The 12030-nt window shown below is 37.4% G+C and overlaps 1 protein-coding gene across 1 annotated transcript in view; it reads left to right on the top strand.

Moving 5' to 3' along the window:
- The window catches only part of LOC148950057 (Golgi resident protein GCP60), a 62198-nt gene that overhangs the window by 20069 nt on the left and 30099 nt on the right, over window positions 1-12030 (top strand). The window contains exon 2 of the mRNA XM_089092090.1: window positions 11715-11856. Coding sequence (XP_088948216.1) covers window positions 11715-11856 — 142 coding nt within the window. The remainder of the gene's footprint in view (window positions 1-11714; window positions 11857-12030) is intronic.

The following is a 12030-nucleotide window of genomic DNA, read 5'->3' as shown; positions in this document are numbered from 1 at the left end:
CACATAGTAGTGGCCCTCCATTTGCCAGCCAGCATGAACTCAAATTGCCTCCAAACAATTCAATTGAAAACACTAAAACATAACTTAAATTTCAATCTCAATGGGAGAAAACAAGATCTGATATCTCTCTAAATTAATACTAAAATAATAAATAATTATCTTCTTTTACTTTTGTTGGATATCATTTAAATTACTTGCTTATTACTTAACGCTTCTTATTCAGATGTTTTTCTAGATTTATTTTAAATGATGCAAGACATGGTTTACTTCTAATTGCCTCTGGTAGGCCATTCCAAACTTACGAACATAAAATGTCAAGTGAAACAACTGACAGGACATATAGCGTATACAGAACAACCAACATACGTCTATCCCGTGATCTTCCCTGGCGTGTTTCAGCCGCATAAAAAATTCCTGAAAAGCAATTTGGTAGTAGAGAATGAATACATTTGTAAACAAAAACTGAGCAATTAAAAACTCCCAAACTATCTAAAGAAAATAAAGAATCTGTTTCGTTAGTTACGTTTAATGCTTTTGATTTATTTTGTTAATCATATTTGTATGGGATTTAAATGTCGCCGTCCAGAAAAGAGAGCAGTATCTGATATGGGACTGTATCAGCGAAAAATAAAAAAGATCAATGATCTTAACAGGAAAAAAGTGCTTAGGTTTTTTTTTTAATATTCCCACATTTCTAGAAATTTTTAGGCCCACCACTGCAGAATGTTGTTTAAAAGAGAAATTTTCATCAATGCACACACCCAGATACTTTACAAAGCCATTTTCTGGTCTCTGAATCATGCCTCTAGTCGTTTAGATACCTGTGAAATAGGGCTAGAGTTTTCCTTCTCGTGAAAATAGCAAAACGTGGGATTTCTTAGCATTTATAGTCACCTTGTTAGCTATCCATCCACAAGTAAACATGCTCCCTCGTCTATTGCTGTCAATAAACCAGTACATCAAAATCACCATTAGCACATCCAAAAACTGTGTCATCTGTAGGCCTAAAGCCCTGTAACATTTCGTCAGAACTCGATTCTGAACTTGGGCCAGACAATGAAATCTGAGGGCACAAATTGCAGCAACAAACTGGAGGGCGGTTAAAAATAAACTGCAAGTCGTTAATGTGAATAATAAATAAGAGAGGGCCAAGAATCGAACCTTGGGGCACTCCGCAATTCATTGTCTTTGAAGATGTATGATAATTCCCAATTATAATTACTCTGTTTTCTACGTAGATAACTTTAAAACCATAAAAAAAGATGGCCTCTCACCCCAATATGGTCTAACTTACCAAGCGGGATATCATGGGACATACAATCAAACGCCTTCTTTAGTTCCAAAAGTATTGCCATAGGAATTTTACTCTGATCCTTCATTTTATTTATAAAAAGGGAAAGCGAAGTAAGAGCATCTTCTGAACAGTGCCTGGGACTAAAGCCAAATTGTCTTGAATTTGGATATCCCTTTAGTTCCAAAAAAATCGAAAGTTGTTTATGCATTGGTTTTTAAAAAATTTAGAAAAAGTAGACGAAAATGACATCGGCCTATAATCAGATAGATCTGATGCATCTCCTCCTTTAAAAATAGGAATTACTCTTGCTTATTTTAGATCATTTGGAAAAGTACCTGTTTTGTACAAGATGTTCAACAAAAAGTAAGTGGCTCAACTAGAACTTGAGCAATTTCCTTCACAATTTTAGCATTGATTCCATCATATCCTAGAGAAGAACTGTTTTTCAGATTCTTAATTTTATTCACAACATCATAATCAAAACTGGAACGAACCCCATCAAACCCCTACAAAAAGGAGGAAGGAAATGTTTATAGCAGTGATGGGAGATTGGAACTTCATCTATCGTTTCCCTCCCAACCTCACTAAAAAAAGATGCTAAAGCCACTGGAATTTCCCTTTCATTCTCTATGCCTACACCCTTTTGGATTATTTTTTTTTGGAATATCAGAACTTTTAGAACCTGGTTCAAAACTGATTTTGTAACACTCCATATTTTCTTACCATTGTTCCCATAAATCTGGAATCTATCAAAAAAAAAAATGCTTTTCCTTTTGATTTCTTAGAATTTTACGAAGTAAGTTATTTTATTTTTTATATCCTTCCAACGTATATTTCGTTGGTTCACTTAAATAATCCTTCCACATTCTCATCTTCTTGTTTATACTGTCAAGAAGACTTTTAGAAGGCCATGGATACCAAGGGAAAAAATTTCTGGAGTTGCAGACTACACTCTCTTCACAGCATTCTTTCATTTTTTTTTTCCCTTAAAAATACGGTGAAACAACTGGAAAGCAATATCCAAATTTTTTTCTTCATACAATGACGACCAATCTATTTTACCCACTTCCTCTTTAAAAAGTTTTACATAATCATCCGATAAATTCAGAAATTTTGAATTTTGATTAATCTGGTGACTTAAAATTTCATGTTCTTGAACTGAATACGATGCCAAAATGGGGTAATGGTCAGACACATCTGAAACTAAAACAGAAGCAGAAGTTGTGAAACTTGAACAAAAAATATTGTCAATTATCGTATGAGATGTTTGCGTCACACGTGTCGGAATAGTAATAGACGGATATAATCCAGATGGAGCCATCATCAAAAGAAAATCAACTGCATCTTTTTTTAACGGAAGGCTACGATCTATGCTAAAATTGCCCATTAAGAACAACTCAATATATTCTGATTGGGGTATCCTTTCAAAAATGCTTTCCAGATGGGCAGAAAATTCCAGGATTGATCCAGAAGGAGGTCGATATATCTCACCAATTAGAACCTTTTTATTATGAACTATATTGACTTCAATAAAAAAATATTCAAAAACTCTTTCTATATTAGTCAGAAGTTTATCACTTTGAAACAAGTCTAGAGAGCCTCTTATATAAAATGCTTGCCCCCCTTTTTCTTCTATTTACGATGAAGGAATTCTGACTAATTTGGAAGATCAACCAGAGTAGACATCTGTTGTCTTAGGAATGTTTCACACAAACCAAAAATTTAAGGGTGGGGCAACCTCACTTATAAGCTGAATGTCACTCATAGAAGAGCATAGCCCTTGGCAGTTTAGTTGAACCATAGAAAAATTAGACGAATAAAGGAGGCTGGGCAATTTTAGGCTGGGCAACCTCACTTATAAGCTGAATGTCAATCATAGAAGAGCATAGCCCTTGGCAGTTTAGTTGAACCATAGAAAAATTAGACAAATAAAGGATTCTGGTATATAAATTAGACGAATAAAGGATTCTGGAAGCTGCAAAACAGTAATGGGATTTGGGATATTTCATCACCTTGAAAAATCTGAAAATTATTACCTCTAAAATTCCATATTTTAATAAGTGGGAGCTTGAAACCTCTACACAGGGTTTTTTGATATGTTGAACCTAATGGTGGGATTTTCATTATAATCAAGTACCTTTTTTGGAGGGGATGGGGGGGGGGCCCTCTTTTTCAAAAATCGGGTGAATTTTCTCAGGCCTTGAATTAATTCTTGACAGTTTCATTGTTCTCCCAACTCAACTACTTTTCAAGATAGCGAAAAACCTCTCATCTATTACTACACAAATGTCTAGTTCCAGAGGAAGCCGTTATTCAGTTGAATGGGTCCTCCCACCCCTCAGTATAGCCAGATATAGTCCAAGGCCTAGGCTGTATACACAAGTTATCAAGAAAACACTATGGTAACAAAATTTTCGCTTTATATTATGCTGAAGATTTCTATTAATCATACTTTTGGGTCCATTTTTCCAAAAGTTCTTAGGGTCGTATTTTGCTTAATAGGGGGGAGGGGGCGCGATTTTGACTTGCAATTTCTTTTCACCTTGAGTTTTATATCTGATATAAACAAATTTAGGCTAGTTTTCAATTTCAGATTTAATCTTTACCTGTTGTTATGATTTTTTTTTTTTAATTTGCTTATTTTCCAGTACACATAATTTGTGTGTATTAATACTATCAATCTTGGATGATAAGCATTGAATAATACTAGTTAATATTACTAATAGTAAAAGTTTCACAGCAGTAGTCATTGTGGGAATAGTTTTGGTAAAGCAATTGCCCTTGCATCAATCATCGTAGGAAAGGGCATAGGAAGAATCATAGTAGGAAGAGCAGTCATGTTGGAAATAGTTTAGGTAAGAGTAATTACCTTAAAAAGCTGCAATAGCTTTGACTGAATCTAAGGATTCACTAAGTGAATCTAAGGATTCCATCATTGTAATATCTTCTGTAAATCCATGATGACTTCTGTAGGTTGTTTGATGCGTTTGCTTGCTACACTTAGGTTGAGGACTCTGCAGCTTCCCAGTTGTACAAGAACTTCTGTTGTAGCCATTTTTTGTCAAGATTTTGCTTGAATCCACCAGTCAAATCAACAGTCACTGTATCTTCCGAGTGTTGATTCCACACGTTTGTTACTTGCTGGCTGAAGAAATGGTTTCTTTCTCGGATTGAGGAGTGTTTCTTGAAGATTTTCTTGGAATGCCCTCTAGTCCCAAAACGTTCCTGGGGGTAAGGAGACCAGGAAAAATAACTCTTTCGGCCATAATCATGTCGCCACGTTTCCTTCAGTATGTGAGAATAGGAAGCTTTGAATGACATAAACGCTCTTCATATGGCATTTGTTTGAGGCCTTTGACCATTTTGGTTGCTCTTTGCTGTACTTTTTCTAGTATTTCTTTGTCCTTCTTGAAGTAGGGTGACGCCAGGGACATTTTAACCTCTAGTCACGGGCGAACTAGTGCCTTGTAGAGCTTCATAAATACTTTTTGGGCGTCTGCTGGATATAGTTCTTTTGATCATTCCAAGAGCGGAGGACAGACGCCGCTACAGATTTTGCATGGGTGCTGCTTAAGTTGACGATCAACAAAGTGACTCCAAGATGTTTTTCTTCAGAAACTGGACAGAGGAGGTTACCTTGGAGATGGTTCTGCTGATGTGAATTGTGATAGCTGAAGTGGATTAAATGGCATTCATCAGTGTTGAAAGAGAGGAGTCATGTATCAGCCCAAGAATCTCAAGATCCTTTGGGATAGATTGTAGGTCACAGGGTGTAGTTGTCCTACCAACATGTTTTGAAATATCAGCTTAAAGAGGCAGGAGGTTTGAGAGAAGGTTTTTGCATCATTTATATAGAGGTTGAAGAGATTTGGTCCAAGAATGGTTTCCTGGGGAACGCTGCTTAAAACAGTTGTAGACAAGGTGAAATGAGGGGCACCTTGAGAGACATGAACTCTTACAACTCGTGTTCTTTTTGAAAGGAAACTGTATCTACTGGACGATATCATCAACAGCTGCTGCTTTTAGTTTGGTGATGAGGAATTCATGACAAACCCTGTCAAATGCTTTTAAGAGGTCCAGGAGCACCATGTCAACAGGGAAATCTTTATCCGACAATGATTTGACATTCTCATATGTCTGTATTAGGTCATTATCAATGGATCTTAAAGATTTAAAGCCAGCTTGAGTTGTAGTGATTATGTTGTTAGCTTCAAAGTAATGCTGATGGGATGGTAATTTTCTCCATGATCTTTTGGTCCTTTTTTTTGGATTGGTGTGATATAGAAAGTTTTCCAATCTGACGGTAGTTCTCCATTTTGTAGGGACAGCTGGAAGAGTTTGCACAGGGGAGAACTGAGAGCATCTCAGCACTCCTTAAGATGCCTTGGGTGTATCTCATCTGTTCCTTTCGATTGTTAGCATCAAGTTTATCAAGGCTAGTTAAGACCAATTCTTCAATAACTGACAATTCGGGTAATTGTGGCCGAAGTAGTCATGAATTGAGTTGCAGTAGTCGAAAGAAAAATTGAGCTGTAAGAAAATTTGTTTTAAGAGTAGTTCTTGTTGAAGTAGTTGTGGTAGGAGTAGGCCTAGTCATTGTAGAAATTCTGGTTTAGAAACTGGTGAGAGTGGAATGAGTTACATGCGTGGGTCGTAGTTATAGTAAAAGAGCTAGATTTATGTGCAAAGCAAAGATTCTATGACATATTGGTTGGATACTTTCTGTGAACCAAAATTTTCTGACATATATCAAGTTGTAACTTGGTTTATTGCTGCATTTGATTTAATTAAAGAATTAATTTTTAATGATGTATTTTAAACCATTTAGACTAATCCCTAAGTAATTCTAGAATGAAAAGAGTTGACAGACATGCAATATGTCTATATACATTCATTGCTCTCCTCTAAGTTTGCACTAAGACATAAGCTATGGTTAATGTTTAAACACTTAAAATTTCCAAGTTCAATAGAAATTGAACACTATTTGTCAGATATGTATTTACTGTCTCTGGCTCTTAGCGTGGCAACACCTGCCTTGTAATCAGAAAGCTTAGAAATCAATAAATACTGTCTGTGGTAAAAATTGGAAGTCATTTTAAAAAATACAGGTTACATACTGTTTTTGTTCTATCTACTTTGCATTATTAGGCTCTGATCTGTAATGAACAAGCTCACAATTCTTTAATAGCCTACTAATTGTGGTGGAAACTATAAGTTGTCTGTTGATATAGTGCAGTTTGTCTTTAGATGTCCCTGTTGCATAGCGAATGAATCTTTTTGAATTTATGAACTTAAATATCTACTTAAATACCTCTAAATATTAGCTTAAGTTGAAATCAAATACCAAGTGTCAAACAGATATTTGTCGCCTTTTAGTCTAGGACACTTGTTTGATCACTCAAGACCATTTCCTAAATGTCTCTTGAATAGCCACATGTCCAACTAGGCGCAATGTATTTTAGTTAGGTACATTATTGCCAATTTCCATAAGATTTGTGCTTTTTATGGCAAAAGCACGGAAATTGGCACACATATGTAGAAAAATACATAAAATTTGACCGGAGGCAGAACCACATTTTCCGAGCGCGTTTCACCGCGTTTTCCCGCGCGGAAAATCGTATATTTTTGAAGTGGAAGGATTTGGATGTATGAAGGGTCATTTCTATTTGATTCGGGTCTGCTGATTCTGAACGTGTGCCCACTTTTGAAATCACATCAATAGTTTCTGAGTTATCGTCATTTTCATCATCGCGGGTCGTACTCTTTTCTGTATACTGCGGTAGTGGATGCGCTTAGGGGATATTTCATGGCTAAATCGAGAATGCTGAGTCTGAAAATGTGCTTACTTGTAATATCCAACCATCCGTTACTGAGTTATCATCACTTTCATCATGTAGACTGTCTTTCATACTTTTACATTACAAACTCTGGTTCACCTTAATGTGTAAGTGGCGACTGTGGTCTGAATGAATGGACCGTTTGCGGGTTTAAAAACGCGACTAGAAATACTCCATATCGCTAGCAGGTTTAATGAAGAAAAGAAGAAAATTCACATGGCACGTACTTCTTAAAGAGAAAGCACATGAGAAGAGAACAAGTAACGTGCAATTTACCTCTAATAAGTGCTGTTTTCTTTTTTAAATGTCTTCATATCATGACAAACAATATTCAGTTTCAGTGAATACGCTCGCTCGGACTTTGCTACCTACATTAGAAAGCAACAGTCCCAAACCGACGCTCAAAGGATTGATGTCGTCTTTGACATCTACACTTACGACAGCCTAAAAAACGGATGCGTGAACACAGAGGAACTCCGTCTTATGCCGTGAAAACCACAGACCGAATCCCTGTTCCTCGGGGGAACGGGCGTGACTTTTTGAAATCAACTGAGAACAAGAGTCAACGCTTCCGTTTTTTGGTGACTATGGTAGTCCAGGAATTGCAGGACATCTTTGTTGTGGCCACTCTTGGAGACACAGTTATTTTAACGCGCGATATCGCTTTTCGCGAAGACCTAACACTTACCAACCACAAAAAAGGTGACACTTCTGAGCTGCTCCATGCCTTCCATCAGGCCCAGTGTGACTATAGCTTCATAGCCATCAGAACTGTGGATTCTGATGTAGTTGTGATTGCAACAGCTTTGTTCCAGTTCAGATTGAAAACCTGTTTGTCATCTATGGGCATGGAGCAAAGACGAAAATACTACTCATTCACGATATTACTTATGGTCTAGGACCTGCCAGGTCTCGCAGCCTTCTCTTTTTGCATGCCCTCTCTGGATGCGATATGACTTCTTTTGCTTTTCATGGAAAGTATGGTGTTTGGAAGACCTGGAAAGCTTTGGAATACATTCTTTCGACTTTCGTTACTCTGAGTACATAGGAGCCCCGCTCCTAGATTGTCACTTTACAGACATCCAGCGATTCGTCATCATTCTTTACGAAAAATCAAGTGGCTTGTCTGAAGTGAACAGTCTATGGAAGGAGCTTTTCACACGAAAAAAAAAATCCAGAATGGAAAGACTGCCCCCCACAGCGGCTGCTTTCGAGCAGCATACCAAACGCCCTTACTTGCAGGCCCAGATATGGGCATCATCGTGTTGTCCGAAACTTTCCCCACTGGGTCCAGGCTTATACGGCTGGGTGAAGCATGACGGAAACTGGGAGCCTTTCTGGACTAATATTTTTGAGGCAGCGACAATTTGCAGAGAACTGCTCAAATGTGGCTGTAAAACAAAGTGCAAAAACAGGTGCAAATGTGCAAAAGCTTCCCTTAAATGCACAGATCTCTGTTCGTGCAAAGGTTGTGATAATCAGTACAATCAGTAATTGTCAGAAGCCAATTTTGACATGTATCCTGTCCGTGAGAACCTCATTTTCTGTTTTAACAATCTTTATGATGCAACAAGTCGAAATCGGCCATTTCATTCCTATGATCCATGGGATGTTGTAACTATTTTGAAATACCTGAAGTAGTTTAGTATTCTACATTTTATCATCATAATAGTATGCTTCTTACATCCGAAGTTCCGTAAGTCAAGCTGTTTGAGTTGAATAAATATTTTTTTTTTTATTTACTGAAAGCTTATTGAGGAGATCTGAAATTGTAATTAATTACTTACAGTCAAAAACGTATGATCTCCTTCGGAGGGTTATAGGGAGGGCATGAGTTTTTGTTAGAGTATGGCATAGAAACCGGGACTATGAAACTGGTAAATCCTGAACAAAGAATCCGATTGCAAAAATAACCGTATTTTTGGAATCAGGAGACTCGAATTAGGCAGAAAAGAGATCTTTAACTCGGTCATCGCTCATTCTCAAAATTCACTTTTTTTTTCTTCGCTCAGAAAAGCGCAAAGTAGCACGGAACCGCGGAGACAAATTTGAATTTGGGACTTAGTCGATTCTTAACATTTCCTGTAACATGTTCACCAGTTTCTATGCGATTACTATGAAAATACAAAGTCAGAAAGTGGAAATTACTCAGAAGTGCATGGAGCGTAGTGATGAAAATGATGATAGCTTAGTAACCAGGTGTCGGACAAAAAAAGTACGCATATTTTTGGGATCAGGAGAGACAAATTATAGGAGGAAGGTGAGCAAGTTCAGCCTTAAGGGCCTTTCAGTTATCTTCACTAATTACTTAAAAAATTGTGAGGAATCTCAGATTGTAGGGCCAAGTATATAATCCATATTCTAGCTAAAATATTTATATCATGCCCTCTATTCTTCAAAATGTGGTCTTTGAAGCCTTTGTTTTGATATAGACTATTTGGATAATTTTGGACCCTTGTCCGGGTGGCTGCAGTCAAATATGCAGCTAAAATTGGAATTTTGATCCTATATTTCTAATTAGCAACTTCAAAAACTCTTGCATATCCATTTTTGGTTGAAATCAAGCATCAAGTGGGAAATGTTTGCCTACTCTGTTTTGATTTAGGACAGTTGTCTGATAATTTAAGACAACTAGGCTCCAAGATCGTGGAGTTTGTTGACCAAACTCTTTGCACAATTCAGATTGCAACTAGATATAGTGCCTCCAATTTCTGCTGAAACTAAAATGTCCACCTTTCTACTTTGTATTAAATTTTGGGACCCTTGCCCCCAACGTTGAAAGGATTATGTCACTTTTTGATCCATTTTCCCATGCCTCTGACTATTCTTAATGAAATGGATAGGTCTATCTTGAAACTTTGATCTGATGCCAATTGGGTCCTCAGGGGGTGCTTGGTGGCACATATGTCCTTGAATGGCTGGCTGGTTGCCCTCCAATGAGTTTTGACACTCAAGAAGGCACTAGAACTTATAATTTGCTGGTGAATCATTCTTCAATGGCAATTCATTCTACATGATCATTCTACATTTTACTTGACTTTATCACTTGCTAAATCTACAGACGGTGCATCCATTGGAGGGAAACTTGTCGACAAATTAGCGTACGCAGACGACATCGTGAAAATTAACAGTCATGAACATCTCCTCCAAACAGACACAAACGAGATAGTGTCAGCAACCCGAAGCCCTTGGGATGGTTGTCAACACAACAAAAACGAAAGTCATGCGGGTATCGAGAGACTCTGCACCCAGAGCCATACAGCTAACCATAAAAGGAGAGCAAATTGAAAATCTAGAATCTTTTGTCTACCTTGACAGTCTTGTTACCTTTAACAACGATTGCTTAAAATTGATTAGATTTACTTTCATAAACCTTTCATCGATTTGGAAAAGTAAATTACTATCAAAATCACTAATGGTCCGTCTCTTTAACTCTCTCATAATCCCCATTGCTATGTATGCAAGTTAAACATGGTCATTTAAAGCTGATAAAGAAAAGCGAGTCTCCGCATTTGAAATAAAATGTCTCCGTCGCATAGCAGGGATCACCTAAATCGACCGAGTATCTAATGAATACCTCCGGAAACTTCTCCACTGCTCATAAACTATTATGGACCAACTTAGAAGTCAGAAACTCCGCTGGCTTGGTCATATCCAACGAATGTCATCAAATCAACTCCCCAAAATCACGTTTGAAGGACGGGTACATGGCACACAACCTCGTGACCGACCTCGCAAGAGATGGTACGACAACTTAAAGGCCAGAACCTCACCCAACTCCTGTGTCTTGCACCAGATAGAACCGAATACCGTCGCCCGAAGCGACTTGTTAGTCGTTTCAACGACTAGTTAGAAGTGAAAAAGCCCCAATACAGCCACAAAGGCCGGATGGGATATAAGTCAAGTAAGTCAAGATGAGGTGAGTAAAAAAAAAATCTGTATTTGGTAAATACACTGCTCTTAATTCAATACTGTTGTGCTATCTATGATAATATTATCTGTTATTATCAGGTGACACTTATCACTGTAAATAATGGAGATAAGACACTGCAAATGTACCTGGAACCCCTCCCTGTCAAGGACTAACCTGCCCATAAAAATATTGAAAAGTGTTGGGTTAAAGTTTTCTGATTTAACCAACATCCTCTCGTGGGAAAATTCCTCTCACTCACTCTCTTAGGAATGGGCCTGTGTACACCTGTGTGTATCACCCTAAACACACTCGGATGTCACTCTAAGTGGAGATGGGTCAGAGTGGATTTTCTAAGAGAGGGGAGGAGGCTAACACATGAAAGAGGTGCATTTAAGGCATCTTTTATTTCAATGGGGACCTGATAGAATTTCCATATCCCCCTATATTTGGGTATGTATTTCACCTTTTACGATTGCAAATTAACCCTTAAATTGTATTATTTCAAGATTCACTAATTTTAGCTGTGCCTTTTTTGTGAGAAGACATTACTTTGGCTCTTGAGAGATGAGGCCCACTCTAGTTTTTCTATTTATTTTAATAAAGGTTTTACATCTTTTGCAAAATCTTGTCCTAAGTTTGTATCTGACGGTATTGTTTATTTGAATTACAGAAAAAGAAGGGAAAGCCATTCAATTGACATATCAAGAAAAGTGCCAACTTTCTGCATATGCTCAGCAAGCAGTTAATGGTAAATATATACCTGAAAAGCATGGTGTGGCTGGAGTACTTGACGTTGTTGGTCGTGATCGTCAGTAAGGATTTATATATTTTCTAGTCTTTCTTCTTTTTTTATTTAAATGCTTAAGCATAAAATATTGGTATAATAATCTCTCTAAATGGTTGTTCCTGGAAGTTTATAGAGCCTTTATCTGTACCACTGGTCACAAAGACATCCTTTGGATTTCATAGCATTTATTATCTATATT

This window comes from Artemia sp. Qi Xiang Cuo, chromosome 7 (assembly GCF_049724085.1).
Source record: "Artemia sp. Qi Xiang Cuo chromosome 7, ASM4972408v1, whole genome shotgun sequence".
NCBI classification, from domain to species: domain Eukaryota; kingdom Metazoa; phylum Arthropoda; class Branchiopoda; order Anostraca; family Artemiidae; genus Artemia; species Artemia sp. Qi Xiang Cuo.
Note: the sequence above shows the minus strand (reverse complement) of the source record. Positions and strands in the feature narration are given on the sequence as shown.